General features: G+C 59.5%; 2 protein-coding genes across 4 annotated transcripts; one reads left to right on the plus strand and one right to left on the minus strand.

The window, feature by feature from the left end:
- The first annotated feature begins 570 nt into the window (after positions 1–570).
- Positions 571–8,657, plus strand: SLC2A6 (solute carrier family 2 (facilitated glucose transporter), member 6). 3 transcript variants are annotated; one of them, XM_011965370.1, is made up of 10 exons: positions 571–761; positions 1,312–1,474; positions 2,465–2,671; positions 3,359–3,462; positions 4,157–4,295; positions 4,583–4,735; positions 5,620–5,728; positions 6,118–6,303; positions 6,467–6,612; positions 7,578–8,657. In XM_011965370.1, exons 1-10 carry the CDS (start codon positions 670–672, stop codon positions 7,731–7,733), a joined length of 1,455 nt encoding a protein of 484 aa, XP_011820760.1. In that variant the 5' UTR covers positions 571–669; the 3' UTR covers positions 7,734–8,657. The 3 variants fall into 3 exon arrangements, with proteins under 3 accessions (XP_011820760.1, XP_011820752.1, XP_011820767.1); XM_011965362.1 differs by having other exon boundaries at positions 3,359–3,458; positions 4,084–4,295; XM_011965377.1 differs by lacking the exon at positions 6,118–6,303 and having other exon boundaries at positions 3,359–3,458; positions 4,084–4,295.
- A 1,579-nt stretch (positions 8,658–10,236) lies between these two features.
- CACFD1 (calcium channel flower domain containing 1) lies at positions 10,237–17,511 on the minus strand. The gene is made up of 5 exons (XM_011965586.1): positions 17,475–17,511; positions 16,142–16,214; positions 14,249–14,374; positions 11,668–11,775; positions 10,237–11,126 (listed from the first exon to the last, which is right to left on the minus strand). Exons 1-5 carry the CDS (start codon positions 17,509–17,511, stop codon positions 11,042–11,044), a joined length of 429 nt encoding a protein of 142 aa, XP_011820976.1. The 3' UTR covers positions 10,237–11,041.
- Between the last annotated feature and the right edge of the window lie 1,861 nt (positions 17,512–19,372).

A 19,372-nucleotide genomic window follows, 5' to 3' on the forward strand; every position in this document is an offset into this window, starting at 1 on the left:
TACCTGGGTGACGTGTCACGAGTTCAGGTTATTTCTACCATCAGAGCCTGGGGTGGAGGATACAGACCTCGCCCACTGCAGCTGCCCACAGCGCCCCGCCCGGCCCCTCCTGCCTCCTTCGTCCCGCACATCCGCTGCTGCCCTGACACACCGCGATTCCCTGGTGCCAGGGAGAGCCAGGGCAGAGGTGGCCTCGAGACGCCACGCAACAGGGAGGGCTAGAGCATAAGGCGGAGCGAGGTGCGCATTCGCTGTGACCTGGCGAGCGGCTTCACCTCTCTGGGCCTCGGTTTCCACCCCGCGGGAGCGGGTACGACGGGGCCTGCGCGCATTGCCGCAGTCACGCCTGCAAGAGCCCGGCCGAGTGAGCAGCTCCCAGCGCTCCGCGAGGACCCCGGACTATCTGGCAGGGGCTCCGCCCTGGGACCCCCATCCTGTCTCGGGGGCGGGACCTTCGGGTGCGCAGGCGGTGCGGGCCGTGCCCTGGGAAGCCGGGTCCGCATCCGAGCATCAGGACAGCGTGCGGCCGCCTCATTGGCCGGCGCGGCTCTGCAGGGCCATCCCGCAGCCAATCGCGGCTGAGGGGCGGGGCCTGGCCGGTGGAGCTGCGGCCCCGGTGCGGCTGCCCCAGTCTGAGCGCCCTCCGCTCGCCCGGAGAGAGACCCGGCCATGCAGGAGCCGCTGCTGGGAGCCGAGGGCCCGGACTACGACACCTTCCCCGAGAAGCCGCCCCCGTCGCCAGGGGACAGGGCGCGGGTCGGGTGAGAGTCGCTGGGTTGGGGACTGGGGGTGGGGCCTGGGGGTGGCTCTGGTTCCCTCCAGCCGGCGACACGCTCCCACCCTGGGCCTCCCCTGACCTAGTCGCCACCGAGGGGCCATCTGGCTCCCTTCTGTCCCGGACACGCTACTCCTATTTAAGGAACCGGTCCCTTTAAGGGAAGGAACGATCCACGGGAGTACCGGGCCCAGCCCCCTACTGCCACAGACAGGAAGACTGAGGCCCCAGCGAGCAAGGGGTCTGCCTGAGGTCACACAGCAAGCCTCCAGCCGCAGACCTGGGGGCAGAACCAGAGCCTCCTCTTCCGGAGAAAAGGCCCCAGTACCAGAGGCTCAGCCACGGCGATGAGCTAACAATGGCCTGGGAATTTCCCAGGGGAGCTGGGGCTCAGGCCCTGGGAACCTGAATGGCCTTGGACCCAGGCCTCCCCAGCACTGCCCGCTGAGCTGGGCAGCCACTGGGTTCAGAAAAGGCAATGGTTCCTGGAGGAGGGACTCAGAGACCCTGGTCCTTTTGTCCGCCACCATCACCAGGGCCCTGCAGAACAAAAGGGTGTTCCTGGCCACCTTCGCCGCAGTGCTCGGCAATTTCAGCTTTGGGTATGCTCTGGTCTACACATCCCCTGTCATCCCAGCCCTGGAGCACTCCTTGGATCCCGACCTGCATCTGACCAAATCCCAGGCATCCTGGTTCGGGGTAAGGACCATCCTCGGAGGAGGGTGGGTGCAGGGAGCAGGGACCTGCTGAGCCTTGTCCCCAGCTAGGGACCTCCCAAATTCTCCACCTTGGGAGCCCCTCCAGGGCCCTGGTGCCCCCGCCCCCAGCCATCCAGGCCACTGGTGGGTGGGGTAAAGCTACAGGATTCCTCTGAAATGAGGAACTGAAAGCCAGTGGAGAGGGTGAAGGAAGGAGCAGGTGGGGAGGTGGCTGTCAGGGTCTACACTAGGTGGGGTTGAGGCTTCCCCAGGTCCCCACACCCACAGTTGGCTGGATGGGGGCAAGGGTATCAGGTGTCAGCGGGGAGAGGCACTGGCTGGGGCAAGGAGGGTCTGCAGGACAGATTGTGGGCTGATGGAGAGGAAGATCCCAAAGTCCCAGAGTCTAGAATTACAATCTTAATAGCCTCAGATGTAGTTACAACATAGTAGTTAAGATAAGATTTACTGAGCACTTCCTATGTGCCAGGCACGTGTTGGGCACTGAACGTTCATTGACTCCCAGGGCCAACCCCACGAGGTAGCACTCTCCCCGTAAGACAGCCCAAGAAACTGAGGCTCAGACAGGCTGGGCAATGTGCCCAGGTCCCACTACCAGTTAGCAGAGTCCAGAGGGGGTCCCAGTTGCTGCTGTACAGGGAACTTAAGAACCTCCAAATCTTAAAGCCCAGGGCCTTCAAGTCCCAGAATTCTCCTGTATTAAAATATTAGACATTTAAACATCAGGCTGGACAGAACCACTGTGTATATGTGGCAGTGCCTCTTCCTTAGAGCAGAACTCCCTGTTTGAGCATCCCTAACAAATGGCTGTCCCTTGAAGACAGGAGGCTCCCTGCTTCAAGTGCTTGACTTGGCCAAGTGCTTGACCAGCTCCTGGGGTCGGCCTAGGGAAGAAGCTGTCCCTGGACTCTGATGAGAGTGGGGTGTGCAGTGCCCAGACATATCTGCCCTGCACCCCCTTCCCCTGCAGTCCGTGTTCACCTTGGGAGCAGCAGCCGGAGGCCTGAGTGCCATGATCCTCAACGACCTCCTGGGCCGGAAGCTGAGCATCATGTTCTCAGCTGTGCCGTCGGCGGCCGGCTATGCGCTCATGGCGGGTGCGCACGGCCTCTGGATGCTGCTGCTCGGAAGGACGCTGACGGGCTTCGCCGGGGGGCTCACAGCCGCCTGCATCCCGGTAAGGCCAGGCCTTCCCACCCAGGGTCCCCAGTGCCTCTGTATTGGTGCTGAGCCTCCATCTGACTAAGGCCTCCCGGCCTCCATGCCTTCTGGGCAATGAGAATTGTTTGCCTTCCCTGCGGATGCCCTCAGCTCACCCCCAGCAGGGCAGCTAATCTGGGGGCAATTGTCTCCAGGTCCCCGGCTGCCCCCACTCTGGACTTTCCAAGCCTTCTACCCCATTTCTTGACTGGTCAGATGTATTACTCAATTGGAGAAAATCCGCATTGAGCAATGGGTAGGAGAGGGAAGTCCCTGCCCGACACCCTCCCTGGGACCTTCTTATTTTATCCGGTACTCCACACGGGGCCTGGTGAGCCCAGCAGAGGAGACAGAACTCACTGGGAGGCACGGACTCACCCGCTCAGCCCTGGAGCCTGGGAGCCCTCGGGCCTCCTTCCCAGCATCATGCTGCTCATTTCCGAGCTAAGTCCTTCCACTCACCTCACAGTTAGGGAAACTGAGGACAGAGGGAGATCAGGCAGGCCGCCCAAGGTCCTGCAGTGAGTCATGACCAGGACACAGCCCCACCAGAAAGCCTCCACTTCCCACTTTCCGGGGTTCACAGGGGCCGCCCCTCCCATCTTGGCCGGGCCTAGGAACCCGCATTCTCAGCAAAAGCTGGTGCGGCGGCTGTGTCTTGCAGGTGTACGTGTCTGAGATTGCTCCCCCAGGCGTTCGTGGGGCTCTGGGGGCCACACCCCAGCTCATGGCAGTGTTCGGATCCCTGTCTCTCTACGCCCTTGGCAAGTATGGCCCTGCACTCCTGTGTGCAGGCTGGCGGGAGGGGTGGGTGCCGCCAAGGTAGACGTGGGTGGAAAGGGAATGATTTGCCCCAGAACAGATCCTGGGCTGAGAGGCAAGAGATCTGGCATCCCGGCGCCACTCAGCCAGCACCTTGCTGTGCGCCTCCAGGCAGGGCCTGCCCCTCTAGCCACAGGCCCAGTCCCTAGCTGGGGCAGCCAGGGCTTCTCCTGGACCCACAGTCGCCAGACTGTATTTTAACGGCAGAAAGCTTCCATCAAATGCCATCTCAGATGGGAAGTCCAGATAGAAAAGAAATCACAGTGCATGCAGCTGCTCAGTTGAGGGGGCGTGGAGGTCTTGGGTGGAGGCCCAGGGCCTTGCCTGCCCAGCCTAGTCCTTCCTCATCCGGCCCTGGCCCTAAGACTTTCCAAGGACTTCCCACTATGTGCCAGGCGCTGAGCAATCCCTGCAGCCCCACCCTGCCTGGGGCAATCAGGGTAGGCTTCCTATAGGAGGTGGCCCTTGGACTAGACCTTAAAGGGCAGATGAGGTTATTCAGAGGCTCCAGAGGGAAAGGGCTCTGCCAGGCCTGGACCTGGCCCCTCACCCGCTCCTTGCCCCCAGGCCTCCTGCTGCCGTGGCGCTGGCTGGCTGTGGCCGGGGAGGCGCCCGTGCTCGTCATGATCCTGCTGCTCAGCTTCATGCCCAACTCGCCGCGCTTCCTGCTCTCTCGGGGCAGGGATGAGGAGGCCCTGCGGGCGCTGACCTGGCTGCGCGGGACGGACGCCGACGTCCACTGGGAGTTCGAGCAGATCCAGGACAACGTCCGGAGACAGGTGCAGGAGGGTGTGCGCACGAGCCTGGCAGGCCCGCCTCCCACACTTCAGCTCTGTGTGGCCGTGGAGGCTTTTCCTGAAAGACAGGACCGCAGTAGTTCCCACTAATCCAAGTGCCTGGGTTGGGGTTGGGGGGCTGTCCCCAGAGCCTGGGTGGCCTGGTAAGCTGGTTCTTTCCTGGAGGAGGGAAAAAGGGGGTCTCCCACCCAACTCCTAGCAGTCCAGGGCAGGATGGCGCCTGCTGGAGAGGCTGGCCCAACGCCCTCAGTGGCGGCCTTGTGTTTCAGAGCAGCCGAGTGTCGTGGGCTGAGGCACGGGCCCCCCACGTGTGCCGGCCCATCGCCGTGGCCTTGCTGATGCGTCTCCTGCAGCAGCTGACGGGCATCACGCCCATCCTGGTCTACCTGCAGTCCATCTTCGACAGCACCGCTGTCCTGCTGGTGAGAGCCCAGCCCCTGCCAGCGCCCACCCACGGGGTCCCCTGGAGGCTGGCAGGGCAGGCCCGGCTTGGGAGGCAGGGCCTGCTCCTACATTTACCCAACCCCCGGCCTTGCCCACACCTGCTCTGTGCTAGGTGTCAGGGATGCCACAGCAAGATCTGAGATCTGGGCCATGTGGAGACAGTTCCTGTGCCTTCACCTCTTCTCAGAATGTTTTTAAGAAAAGCTTAAATGTTTTAAAATAAAATACTGGCATAATCCCAATACGAGACTGAGGCGGGCGGATCACTTAAGCCCAGGAGTCTGAGACGCCAGTGAGCCACGATCTCACCACTGCGCTCCATCCTGGTGACAGAGTGATACCCTGTCTCTAAATACATATAGAAATTTTTAAAGTTAAATAAAATACATGGGATTACAAAGGAAACCAGCTTCATAGAAACGTGGACCCCTTGAGGTGATAGACCCCAGGTTCAGAGCCCTGTGGCATCTGCCACTTGATGAGGGAAGTCACTTTCCCCTCTGAACCTCAACTTCCTCCTCTGCAAGAAGAAGATAGCAGCACGTCTCCGTAGGCCTGCCCCAAGGCTCAGAGTGAGATGAGATTTGGAGATTAGTAACAGCACGGTTTGGCAAGTCATCATTACGCCTGGATTCTGTGCCAGCTGAGGGTAGTGGTGGGCAGAGCAGATGTGTGCCTGCCCAGGAGGCCCCGTAGGCCTGGACAGTGTAGATGCCCAGCATGCTGCAGGCGCCAGACCACTCAGTTCTGCGCTGAGCTGCTGGCCTGAGCCCCTGCAGTGCCGGCAGGGACAAGCTGGGTCCTGGACGGGGATGGGAACAGCAGGCAAGTCCCTCAACCCTGGTGGCCTCCCTCCCCATAGCCCCCGAAGGATGACGCAGCCATCGTTGGGGCTGTGCGGCTCCTGTCTGTGCTGATCGCTGCCCTTACCATGGACCTCGCTGGCCGCAAGGTGCTGCTCTTCGTCTCAGGTAAGCACCCTGCAGCCAGCCCTCCTGCCCCACTCCTCCGCATGGGTCGGGGCTGGGCTGGGTGTGCAGGCCTGCCTCGGGATGGGGCTGTGTGTCTAGGAATTGCAGGGCACCTGCCTCCGTAGCATCAGCAGGGCCTTGGCCCTGGCCAGTGGCTCCAGAAAGGTCCACTGGGGCTCCGAGTGGACACACTGGCTGTGACACTCCATGGTGGGCATGGTGGGAGCCTGACACGTGGCTGGAGACAGAGCTTGCTGCCCTGCCAGGGGTCTCTAGTCCCAGACACGGGCTGGACCACGCAAGTATCAAGGGGCTCTGCAGAAAGAACTCTGAGAAAAACAGCTGGCTCAGAGGGTCCTGGCCCCACGAGGCCACCTGTCTGTCCACAGCGGCCATCATGTTTGCTGCCAACCTGACTCTGGGGCTGTACATCCACTTTGGCCCCAGGCCTCTGAGCCCCAACAGCACTGCGGGCCTGGAAAGTGAGTCCTGGGGGAACTTGGCGCAGCCCCTGGCAGCACCCGCTGGCTACCTCACCCTGGTGCCCCTGCTGGCCACCATGTTCTTCATTATGGGTAGGTGTGGCGGTGGCTCAGGGGGCAGGCTGTCTCGGGTGTTAAGGGATGGGTGATGTGTCTGGGGTGGCTGGAGAAGGGGGTCTCCAGCAGCTCAGTGGAGACAGACACAGCCGCCTCCAGTCGCCCCACAGGGCCTCAGCCTGCCTCCTCCTCCGAGCAGGCTACGCCATGGGCTGGGGCCCCATCACCTGGCTGCTCATGTCTGAGGTCCTGCCCCTGCGGGCCCGTGGCGTGGCCTCGGGGCTCTGCGTGCTGGCCAGCTGGCTCACCGCCTTCGTCCTCACCAAGTCCTTCCTGCCAGTGGTGGTGAGTGCTCAGCCCCGGGCCCCCAGGCCTTCTCTGACTGACCAGGACCCTTCTCAGTGCCAGGGGCTATGCTAAGGCCAGCTCTGTCAGGCCCCTAACTCTCAGTGATGCTAGGAGATGAGCACACACCCCTTGAACTCAGAGGCCCCAGAGTGGTCACGTGACAGTCCGACAAAGGCTCTTCATTACGAGAAACAGGAACGGGCTTGGGAGACTGTTCTGAGAAGTCAGGTTACCTCCCAGGCCAGGGCAGGACATGGCCCAGAACCCTGCCGGAAGCCCAGGAAGACCACCTCCCCACCATGCTCCATCTCCCGCCCTCCTGGGCACTGGGTCTCAGCTGCACCCCCACAACACCCCCTTCCCCTCCCACACGCTCCCCCCAACCCCTCCCGCTCCCCCTGCCTCCTGATTCAAAACTACGGGCCCTGTGACCAGCCAGAATCTGTGAGGCCCAGAGTAAGTTCCCATGAGGGAGAAGCTGGCTAGGGCAGCCCAGGCCAGCGGCTAACCTGTCCCCGAAGTGGTCCCCTCAGTGGGGTCGGGGGAGGGCAGGCAACCCAGAGTGAGTCCATCAGCTTAGAGGGTCCAAGAAGAACCTGCGTGCCTACCAGGCTGTGGGGCGGGCCTCCTGTAGGCTGCGGCGTGGAACAGCTGGGACGCCAGCGCTGGGTAAGGCGTGTGGAGGGGCTACCTGAGCTGAGGCCAGAGGGCCCAGCCTCTGAGGAAGGCTGAGGGGCAGACGGGATGCAGACTTCGAGGGCCACAAACAGGGGGCTAAAGCCTTCGGATTTGTCCTGGGGGCAGTGGGGGAGCCTTGGTGTCGGGGAGCTGTCTCTGAACACAGGAAGGACCAGATGAGGCCCTACACGGCTGGTTGCTACCAGCAGGGCCCATGAGCTCCTCCTGGGGCAGGAGGACCCTGGATCTTCTCCCTGTGACCCAGGCCCGCTCTCTACCCACAGAGCGCCTTCGGCCTCCAGGTGCCTTTCTTCTTCTTCGCGGCCATCTGCTTGGTGAGCCTGGTGTTCACAGGCTGCTGTGTGCCCGAGACCAAGGGACGGTCCCTGGAGCAGATCGAGTCCTTCTTCCGCACGGGGAGAAGGTCCTTCTTGCGCTAGGTCATGGTCCCCGCCTGGAGGGGGCCAAACCCCCAGTGGCTGGGCCTGTGTTGGCTGCAATCCTGCACCCTGGGACCAAGAGGCAGCAGTCATCCCTGCCACCAGCCAGAGGACAGGAAGAGCAGCGTGATGGGGCCTCAGCAGCGCGTGCCCCTGGCTCCGGACAGGTAGCACTGCTGTCCAGCCGCAGCCCCAGCTCAGGCGGCCCGCAGTGCTGCACGTAGCCATGGGCCGCAGGAGAGCACACAACCCTGCGTCCAGGGACACGGCCCTAGTGGGTGACCTCAGACCTAGTCCTTTACCCTTGTGTGAAGGACACACCCCACAGAAGGCTACGGGGAGGACTGAGAGGACCGGGCTGGAGGCAGCCGAGTAATGTAGTCATATCTTCGCGTTCTGATCTGGTGGCATCTGGCTGTGCAAGGAAGACCCGGCTCTGCCCCCCCAAGTCTTGTGGACACCACAGGGAACATCCTGGACTTCAAAAGCCAGGGCAGGCCAGGCGCAGTGGCTCATGCTTGTAATCCCAGCACTTTTGGAGGCCGAAGCAGGCGGATTACCCGAGGCCAGGAGTTCAAGACCAGCCTGGCCAACATGGTAAAACCCCGTCTCTACTAACAAATACAAAAAAGCCAGGTGTGGTGGTGTACACCTGTAGTTCCAGCTGCTTGGGAGGCTGAGGCAGAATTGCTTGAACCCGGGAGGTGGAGGCTGCAGTGAGCTGAGATCATGCCATTGCACTCCAGCCTGGGCAACGGGAGTGAAACTCCGTTCCCCCTGCCCCCCCTTCAAAAAAAAAAAAAGCCAGGGCAAAGGACCTGGCGTGGCCACTTCCTCCTGCCCCAGCCCAACCTCTGGGAACAGGCAGCTCCTATCCGCAAACTGTGTTCACCCTTTTATAAAAATAAAGGAACTGGGCCTGTAGCCCTAGCAAGGAAAGAGTGGGGTCTACTCCAGGAGGGGAGCCCCCACAGCAGCCAGGCTAGACCCGAACCAGCCAAGGTTGCCAGGGCCACTGACTGCTGATCCACAACCAAGCAGGGCAGGGAAGAGGCTGCTGTGAGGGGAAGTCCACAGCGAGGGCCACCCTTAACAGTCTCCTCTTTCTAACTGTGTGACCTTGGGCAGGTCACTTTCCTTGTCTGTGATGCCAGAGGCAGCCTCGGGACAGGACCTGTAGTTATTTCCTGGGCCAGCGGCTCCTGCCTGGCTTCCACACACACACACAGGCACCAAAGCAGAAGGGAGTGAGCACAGGCACGCGAGCCACGGCCGCGCTTTATTGCTCAAGACGCACACACAACACAGAGGTGCAGACAAGGGGGAAAGAGCGCCACACACAGCCCAGACGAGGCAGGAGTGGCCTGGCCGCTATAAGAGATGTTCCTTGCAAGGCAGGGCCCCTGCTGGACAGCGCACTCCCTGGGAGACAGGGTCAGAGGCCCCAGGTCCGCACAGCTGCAGACTTGCTGGGAACCTGGGACAGGTGACCCGCCTGCTCTGGCCTGTGGCTGAGGGCCTTCCACCTCTGAATCCAGCTGTGCACCCACCATTTCCTCACAGGGCACAGGGGCAGCCTTCCTTGATCCATAGCCAACCCTTCTGCTGTCTCTGGCTGTCACTGAGGCCCCTCTGGCAGGGGCAGCAGCAGGCAGGCCAGGCAGAAGGGGGCCCGGGGCCCCACTACCTGGGTAGGAATGAGCAGAGGGCGGGCAGAGCCCTTGCTTCTCGTGGGAGGTAGACAGGTCTTGCTCACTGCATACATGGGACAAATGCGTGCACGCGCACACATACATATACACACACACACACATAGCCCTTTGAACCCAGCACTGGCCTGAGGAGAGTGGCCCCGGAGGAACCCTGAAGGCACGTGTCCACCAGGCTGTAATGCCCCTGCCACCCTGGGGCTCAGCTGGCCAGACTCCCGGGGGTGGGGTGCTGCTGCCCCAGGAGCCCACAGACAAGTCCCCAGGGCAGTACTGGGCAGGACCCAAAGAACCCCACACCCAGCCCACCAGCCTGCCACTCCCAGCCTCAGACGCAGATGGGCCCAAGAGGTGTTCCTGGGAAACAGTCCACTTAGCAAGACCCAGTACCTCTGCTCCCGAAGCTCAGCACAGGCCCAGCCTGGGGTCGGACCCAGATGGAATATCTTCCATACCCTCCCACTTCTGCCAGGCCCCACCCGGGCTAAGCCAGGCCCGACCAGGCACCTGCCCCACAGCCAAGAGCCAGCCTCACAGTCAGAGAGGCCAGCGGGCTGAGGCCACGGGGCAGAGGGAATACGGGGATACACTTCCTGGGCGCCAGCTCTCCGTGTCCTCCCTGGGTAGGCCTGGCTCCAGATGGCCTGGCACCCAGGGCAGTGAGGACGGCTCTGTGTGGGGAGGTGACTGTGGCCTCTGCCCAGTTCTTAAAAGGCAGAAGCTCCCTGAGGGCAGGACTTGGGCAGGCCGGCAGGAGAACCTGAGTGGGTGCTGAGGTCAGACCCACTGACCCATGATGGGGCCACACCAGGGAGAGGGTGAGCACCCCCAGTGAGGCCAGGGAGAGCCTGCTCTCCCTACTTCCTTAGCACCAAAGCCAGCCGGGGAGGGTGGTGATGGGCAGAACCTAGGGGCCTTAGCAGGCCCAGGGAGCAGGGGCAGCTGAGGGGTCTTGGGGTGGCCTGTCCAAGGTTCCAGGAGTCAGCAGGGAGCATCCCCCACCCAGCTGTCCGGTCACTGCCGAGGCTGCAGTTCCAGGTACAGGGATGCACCTTAGGGGCCCTATGGGCTTCTTGAGAAGGCGGGGTGGCAGTGAGCGCTGCACCCTAAGCAGTGGTGGGAGGTTGCTGGCAGTGGCAGGCTGTCCTGGACCCTGGGGCTCTACCTGCCGAGAGAGCTGGGGGAGGTCCCTCTGCTCAGTGCCAGGTGGCAGGGTCCCACTTGCACCTCCCCTCAAGCCAGGACCAGCATCTCCAGGGGAGGCTGCTGCCAGGTCACAGCAGGTCACTGGCAGCCCTGTCTGTGGTGTGAGGTCTGCAGACCCACCCAGCGGAGGAGCAAGGCCAGCTGGTGTCCACACAGCTGCTGCAGGCTCTGCTCGGCTCAGCCTCAAGTCCAGCAGCCCAGACTCTCACACCAGCAGCCAGGGGCTCCTGGCTTCAGCAAGTCTGGAGAAAGGAGCAGAGGACTGCAGGTGTAGGGGCAGGTGCAGAAGCCCCTCTCCAGGCTGTGCCTCAGTGTGGACAGTCCAGGCCTCACTTGGACTCACACAGAGCCAGAGGAGGGGGCAGGGAGGGAGGGGTGCCCAGCCCTTCACAGCTACCCCTCCAGGGTCTCCGCGAGCTTCTCCTCATCTGCCTGCTGCCTCTGCTGCTGGATCCTAGCGTAGGAGATCGCATCGCCCCTGGGGAGAGAGAGAGGCAGCGTCACGTGGAGCGCCAGCCCCACGCCCACAGCCCTCCTGACTACTGCCCGGTTCCTGCCCTGTGACCCAAGTGTGACCTGCAGGCATTCTGATTTCCCCAGAGACAACTGCTGGGGTGGCAAAGGCCTGTCTTGTCCCCTCTGAGAGTGGCCCAGGCTTCTTGGGATGCTGGGCTGAGAAGGAACCAGCCTCAGTCTGGGCTCTGCAGGAGAGGGTGGCAACTGACTACAATGCCCAGTGCAGACCCGGGAGGGGAAGGGGCTCCCGCCAGTCATATGTTTGCTATCCTTGCTGCAGGCTGTGACAGGGCAAGACTGGGCCACGCAGAAGTGTTGTGAATCCTCTGTCTTCACCTGCTAGAGCTGAGCCCTGGAGGCACCGATGAGTCACTGGGGCCTCTGCCTCAGTCTCCACTGGCTAAAAGGAGCCACTCTCAGACCCTCCTCACTGAGGAACTTCGGTAGGGGAGGCGGCGGGGGGAAGGCAGGCCCTGCCCAGGGGCTGGGCCCAGCAGACGCACTTTTTGCCCAGAGCAGAGAGTCCGTACAGCACCCCCGTGGCAAAGGCGATGGCGTTGCCCAGCAGCGTGGTCAGGGTCAGGCTGATGACGATGGGAACGACCGCCATCCTGGGGGGGAAGCAGAGGTCAACGGGGGCACTCCGGCGCCACAGCCACCACATCCTTCCCTGCTTCCCAGACTCGGCCCAGCCCCCTTTCTAGACACCCAGGGCACAGGAAGGATCCCAAAAAATCAACTGAGACACAGCTTCAGAAAGTGCTTGATCGGCCCTGAACTTGTCTGTAAAACTGTTCCATTCTGGGAGTAGGATCCAACGCTTTCATCAGATTTCTGAAGGGGTCTGTGGTCCCAAAAAGGGCTAAACAGTAACGAGATGGTCCAGTGCCCTCGCTGTGACAGAAAGAGGTTGTGACAGAGAATCTGGCTTCCCATCCAGGCCCTACTAGCTTTGCGGGCAAGTTACTCAAAATCTCCACCGTGGAGAGGGGATCAAACTTTGTCTGAGGTCAGGCATGTTAACTACACAATGCTGAACACCACAGGCACTAAATAAATGCACTGAGTCATAGAGTAACACCAGCCACATCGCCACAAGTAAGGTCCCCAGAATTCAACCACATGGAACACAGGGTCTCATCATGGGAGGGTCTCATCATGGGAGGGCTGCAGGCTGCGGGGTCCGCAGGGTCAGCCTTGATCTTGCTGCTGTTTGGCGTCACCTGGTGGCAGGGTCCAGTGGGGCGTAAGCATCCCCGGGGCTGATTCTCCATCCTGGCGGGAATTTCCAGGCCAGCAGCAATTCCTGGGCTAACTGGGCCAGGAGGATACCTGCAGGTTGGAGACCAGCGCTCTGTCCTGTCGCCTCCCTGGAGGAAGCTGCCTGTGCGGGAGGACGAGACTCATGGCCCACTGCATTCTACCTGAATTTCCACTCTTGTAGACATGTGGTTGTGAGATTTTTCTGTCATTAAAAAACTTCCAAATGATAAAAATAAGAATAGAAATTAGCAAGAAAAAGAAAGACCACGGCGGGGAACCTTCTGACAAAAACAAAATTAAAGGCAAACAACAGGCTGGAAAAATCGTTGCAGGAAATACAACCAAGGATCATTGAATCTTTAATACAGAAAAACACACTGAACTTGCGAAGCAGAACACTGAGGTTCCCACAGGTTAAAAAGGAAACTTGAAAATTTTCAAATCAGAAAATGCACTGGGAACATGAGGGAAACTATTTTTCCTCTTAGATAACGAATAGATAAATGCAAATGTGAAGTGGTGCGCAACCCTGGGCAGGGGTGCGGGCGGGGGAGAGACTCAAGGGACCTCTTTGGAAAGCAACATAGCCATGCGTCTTAAAATATTTTTAATGATCAGAATCCTTGACCCAGTAATTCCACACCTGAAAATAGATCTTAAGGAAATCATCATAAACACAGAAAAAGTTTTAGCAGACAGATGTTTATCACAGCTTGAGTTACACCAGTTAAGAAATGAAGAAAATCATCCAGCTGAACGAACACTGCTGTATTGAAAGAATGTTATAAAATCTGTGGCGATGTTAAAATGCTTGTATCATGACACTACGTGAAAAAAGCAGGATACAAACTTATTCGTAATGGTTATAACTGTGTTAAGAGCAGGCTTTTAAAAAATGCCTGCGGACAGGAAGCACACACATCAGAAGATTAGCAGGCAGTGGGCTTCTAGTAACGTTGTTCTATTTTCCAAATTATTGTTAATGAATTTCTATTATGGCTAGCATTTTTAAAATACAGTTTTTTAAACCCCTAGCGACATGACACTGCGTGTAGATAAGAGCTTTGTGATCCTGTGTCCTTCGTGACTTAGATACGGCAGGAGATGGCTCCACAAGTAAGCATGTGGCTTGCGCTCTTACCATCAAAACTACCAGGCTTCTCTGAAGGGAAAGCAAGCTTGCATCTAGACTTCTTTCTAAAGAGAACCTAGACAATAATCAATACTGTTGCCGCCAGCCTCCTATGCACTGGAGGCATTATTCTAGGAGCTTCCATGCATTAAACTTATCCTGAAATTAGTTCCATCCTATGACTCAGAGAAGTATTACATACTGATTTCATTGTTAGAAATGGGAAAATTTTGAACAAGCGTATTTAGAGGACAACCACATTTTCTGCTCTGCAACCTGCTTCTCCCCTTTCACGCCAGGACATCTAGATGAACCCACTCTTCGCAAAGGCTGCAGAGAAGCATGTCCTACAGACCTACTATCATCTGGTTAACAACTCCCAGTGGACGGACCAAAATTCCAGACGCTTCCCATTTCTCTCAACTGCACGGAATGCTGCCACACATGCTCATATACCTCTGAACCTTCCAGTGATTACAGCACGGCGACAGCTGAGTTCCCGCGTGCAGAACCGCTGGGGCATGTTTTGGCAGCTATCAGCAAATCACTGTGCACAAAGGCAATCCCGGTTTACACTTCTACAGAGAGGAACTGAATACACTGCCCACCCTCACCTGACTGTTGGGTCCTATTTTGTCAGTGGGGTTTTGGGGAACTGTGTCACAGGACCCCGCCCAGTAGCCCCTCACCCGCAGTAGAAGACAGCCTTCTGCCAGGAGCGCAGCCGGTCCACCTTCTCCGCCACCGTGTTTGCAAACTCGATGAACTGGCAGCAGAAGGGCGCCTCGCACAGCAACAAGATGAAGGCATTCATGCTGCAGGGACCAGGGCGGGAGAAAAGCAGCAACTGACAATCCCAGGAAGATGAGGGCGGCCCCCAGTGCCAGTGCCATAAGGAATGCCACCTCTCTCACCCTCCTGCCCTCATCCCTCCTCCTCTGGGAAGCTGCCTGGCTGCTCCAGGGCACCTGCTTGTACCCCTTGAAGAGCCTCTGCTGAAGACTCCAGCCCTCCCCAGCTGCCCCTGCACCCATCTCCCCAGCTGAAATGAACACTCCTAGAGGGAAGCCCCTGGGCTTCAGCTGCCCTTTCTCCTCCTCCTGTGGGAGAGGGAGGAAAGAGGACCCCACATCATGGCACTGCTATAACACTGCAGCGGGTTCATCCACAGATGGAGCACTGGCAGCTGTGTCCTCTGTCTGCTGTTAGTATTATCGCCATGGCCATCAAGAGCTGTCAGTGGCACCAGCACCAGGAAGGCTGCCCCACCAGGGAGGCAGAGAGCTGGAGCCATGCAGTCCCGAAACAGTCACGGAGAGCTGCCCACACACCCGATGCCACTGGCCCCAGGCCCAGGGACACCCAGGGGAAGCCCACACTGGGGAGGAAGAACTTTAGCAAGTCCTTGTGTCCAGCCCCGTGTTTGAGGTGGGAACAGCTATGCCACTGGTGATGGAGGGTGTCTGCTGTGGTCATGGTATTCTCTATGCGTGGGTAACAATCAGTTACCAGACACTGGGCCAGGCCCTTCTGTCTGTCCCCACACCTGGGAGAAAAGTGCCATCATTATGCCTGTGTAACAGAAATGCAGGCTCAGGACACCCAAGAGCCACCCCGAGCCCAGGGCAGGCACTCTCTTTGCGACTCTTAACCACTGCACCCCGCCCCAAGCCTCCCACACACCAGGCCTCCAAGCACTGGCTCACTCTGTGCTGGGCCAGCCCCTTCCACTTCAAACTCGGCCAGGCTCCGACTCCACCCCCTGAAGCTGGGGCAGGCGCCTCTCTGTCCATCCCCTTTCCCTATCTACCACTGGCCAGCACAGGCGCTGGGGACCCCGCCACAGCAGGCCCCCGAGGCTCTCCACTGGCCATAGGTCACTGAGGACGGGATCTGAATCGCGTCCAACTCTGTGCCCCTCAAGGCACCAAGCCCCACGAGGACAGTCAATTCCTGGTCACAGCCACTTCTCATGTGCCTCAAGTCGCACGGGCCTGCCCTCACCCCACCTTCCCTTCTGACGGGATGGCGCCACCCTGGCAGGAGGTGGGCATGGAACGCACATGAGGGTGTTCTGACCACGGGTTCCCGTGACAACTCCGACCCGCCTTTCCCATCTATCTTTAGCACAGCTCCGAGTTAGAGCGTCCTCTCCCAGCGGACCATCCAACCCAGTCCTCAGCCAGCCCCAACAAACGGCCTTGCCCACTCCAGTCCTGGGAGCTTCCAGAGGGCGAGGGCCCCAGTGTAGTGGACTTGGTATCTGCAGTCTCAGCAGATGCTTCAGAAATGTCTGGACCACTGATGGCCTCGCACCTGCACCGGATGAAGGCCAGGGTGGGCGTTCCCTGGGCCCTGACCTCTCATTAGGAAACCAAACGTGGTGGGGATATGAAGGGGAAGAAGCCCCATGCTGTGGCCAGAAACCCACAAGCCCTGAGGCGCCCAGGCTGGAGCCAGTAACCATGGCAACCACAAGGATGCCCGCTCCCACGGCCCCTGCCACTCCTCTGCCCCAGGAGGTGCCCCACAGACTCCCGACCAGCGAGACCCCTGGGGCGGGACGGCCATGTGCTACTCACATCATCCACACGCCGGCCGCAATGTTCAGAGGGTGGATGGTGATGCAGTTGAAGAGGCCAGAGATCGCACAAGCTTGAAACAAGAGAGACGGGCAGGAGTCAGCAAGGAGTCAGGGGGAGCCCGCTGGGATGGCAGCCTCGGGAGATGACTGGAAAGGACGAGAGTCTCTGCGGATGCTCAGCACACAGTTCTCACAGCACCCAGAAGCCTGCCCTCTATCATCTGAGATAGGTGAGGAGATGCAGAGAGGTGCAGCGGCTTGCCCCAGGCCCCACAGCAAGGTGGCAGCAAGGTGGCAGGTGGATCTCACGGCACCCTCTCTCCGCTCCAGGGCTCAGAGGAGCTGGCCCTTTGACCCCAGCTACATCAATATCCACCTCAAAGGGAGGTTAGGATTAAAGGAGGATTAAAGAGAGAATGTCCCTCAAGGATTCAGGCCAGTGCTCTCCCAAGACTCAGCCTTTGGCAAGGGTCACTTGTCACCATTCACAGGGCCAGCCACACAGGAAGTCCTCTGACTCAGAAAATGTGGCTTGGATTTTGGTTGGGACAACGGGTGCCTCTCTCAGAACAGAGATGGGAACCAGGTAAGACCGAGCAGCAGTTCCAGCTCTAACTTCCTCATCAGCCCTGTGCCGCTGGTATGCTATCTTCATCTGCCGAGGTCCATTTCTCCTCTTGCATGTGAGCAAGTCCCACAGCCCAGCCACACACCGCTGAAATGCCATGAGGCCAGGAAGGGGAGGGGGCGTCTTCCTCCAGCCCAGAGCGTGGCTTCTCTGATGCCCAGATGTGCAGCCTTGCCTCCCCGCCTCCCTGCTGCACCTCACCAGCAGGGTCTCTTGCACCCAACTCCCTCCTCTACCCACAGCCTGCAGCCTGGCTTCACCAGGAACTCCAGGAGCCTTCAAGGAGGGTCCAGGGAGCTGGCTGCTGGGCAGGGAGCAAGCCCAGGCCATCGCTGAGCGGGGGCCGTGGAGGCAGCAATTAGCAACTAGCTCATTAAACTTGCAGCAGCTCCTCTGCACCTGATCCCTCCACCTGGGTCTGGAATTCTGCCGTTTTCCATTTTCCCAGGTAACCTTATGCAGACAGCAGGCAAGGAAGCCAGATAAAGTGAGCCGAACTGCAGTGGGACTGCTTCGTGGGCCCCCAGGGTCTCCTTCTAAAACAAAGGACTCAAGCGTTGCACTGCTCCTCAGCACAGCCTTAGACATCTGCCTTCAGACAGCAAGGGGTTCCAGAACCACAGGTGCAAAGGGGCCTGCCTGCCCCAGCAGAGTGCCCAAAGGGCGACACGGCTCCCTGCCTCTCCGCTGTGCCTGGCCTCACCTGACAGCTCGGCTGTGCTTCCTGCTGCAGTCAGCATTTGGCCTCCGGCTCCAACCCTACCCCAGCTGTCCAACCCACAGCCAGCCTTGGGGGAGGACCAGGTGTCAACCCAGACCAGCAGGCTCCAGCCAGGAATCCTTTAGCAATAAAGGGCTGGAGGATGTCCACTTGGGGACCTCAATGCTGATATCTTCCACGTGAGGGGGCTGTCACCATACAATCCTGTCCCCTCCCAAGATATCACCTCCAGATGCTCTCAGGACCCAGGGTAGACCCTCTCCAGCTCCTCTCTCTGATCCCCTCACCCTGGAGGAGGAAAACCTTACCCCAAGGACCAGCCAGGCACACAACCCTTGTGTGAATTCCTGCTGCATCTCTAAAACACGCTGCATTTTTGCATTCTACCCTGGAATACAGCATTTAATATTCACAGAACCGTGCCCCCAAAATTCTGCAGATGCAACTGACAACTCAGGGCAATGCCACAGGTTTCTCCTGAAGCTTCATCTGTAGACCCAACAGAGCCCCACGTACTCCTGGGAAAGGCACAGGCACCTCACTTTGAGAGACACAGAACTGAATAAGACTCCAGGGCTAATCTGTGAGTCGGCAGGGTCACTGACCAAGAAGGAAGGAGGTGTGGCCTACAGGCCACAGTCAGCACCTTTCCTTTCTCACCACTAACCATGTCACCCCTCTGCACTGCTCACCCTAATCTGTGGGGAAAACAGCTAACCAGACATGAGAGGACTGGAACCAATGCCTAACTTCAAGCCCACCAGTCTCTCCTACAAAGTCAAAAGTGTACTTGCCCTGAAGAGCAGTGGCACAAACCTAGGGCCTCTTTGTGATTTGGGGGTAGGGCCTGCCCTACTGTATCCAGTTGCCTCCTTATAAGGGCATGCCTAGCAAGGGCAGCACACTCCTAGCCCCGCACCCTCCTGCCTCAACATCCCTCCACCCTCAACCTCCTTCCACCCTCCACCCACCTGGAAAGGCTGTGGAACCTAAGGTGAAAAGATGGTCATTCTGGCAGGAGAGTTGATGGGGTCTGCCCTGCCCAGGCCCAGATTTAGCCCTCTGTGCCAGTGTTTAAACCCTGCAGACATCCTCGACAGACATTCTATAAGACCTTGCCCACTCCAGTAATTCACAAGGTTGAGGGCAGACAGGAAAGGAAAGGATATCATTCAGACAGACTTGTCTTTCCCTGGAAGGCCAGCTGTACAGCTTCCATTCACTCCTGGAGCAGACCTGCCTCCCTCTTTGTTCTTTTCTGGCTGCGCGTAAGAGCCTAGCTTCCCTGGGAGCCTAAGGTCAGGGTCTGTGCCTGGGATGCGTACGGAGAAGGGGAGGAGGGCCGGTGATAGGCGGCTAAGGCAGCAGCAACGGGGGAGAGCTGACACTCGACAGAGGACCCAGGGAGAGGCCCGGCCCTCAGCTCACTGCCCCGCGGCCCCCGGGGGCCACCTATGCCCTGATACCACCTGACCCTCAGCAAACTTCCGCCCGGTGGCTTCCTGCCAGAAATCTAGCTAGCTGTGCACCCGCCTCCCTTATAAACAATCCTCGCCCAAAGGTTAGCAACGTGGCTGCCGTCACCTACGCCCAAGTCAACAGTTGACGCTTACTACGGGCCAGGTGGGCATGCGCTCCGTGAGCATCACTGAGAAAGTCTCACAAAAGCCCCTGGGGGGCGAGGGAAGGGCTCAGTCACGTGCCCCAGGCCGGTGCCCCCCGCCCTGGGGTTTCTGGTCCCTCGGGGAATGTTCCCAGAAGCGCTAGCCCAGCTCAGGGTACGAAGGCGCCCAGGCCCGAACCGGTAACCATGGTAACCATGGTAACCCCGGGACGCCGGCTGCCCTGCCACTCCTCCGCCCCGGGAGGCGCCCGGCAGG

This window comes from Mandrillus leucophaeus, unplaced genomic scaffold, assembly GCF_000951045.1.
Source record: "Mandrillus leucophaeus isolate KB7577 unplaced genomic scaffold, Mleu.le_1.0 Scaffold1183, whole genome shotgun sequence".
Lineage (NCBI taxonomy): Eukaryota > Metazoa > Chordata > Mammalia > Primates > Cercopithecidae > Mandrillus > Mandrillus leucophaeus.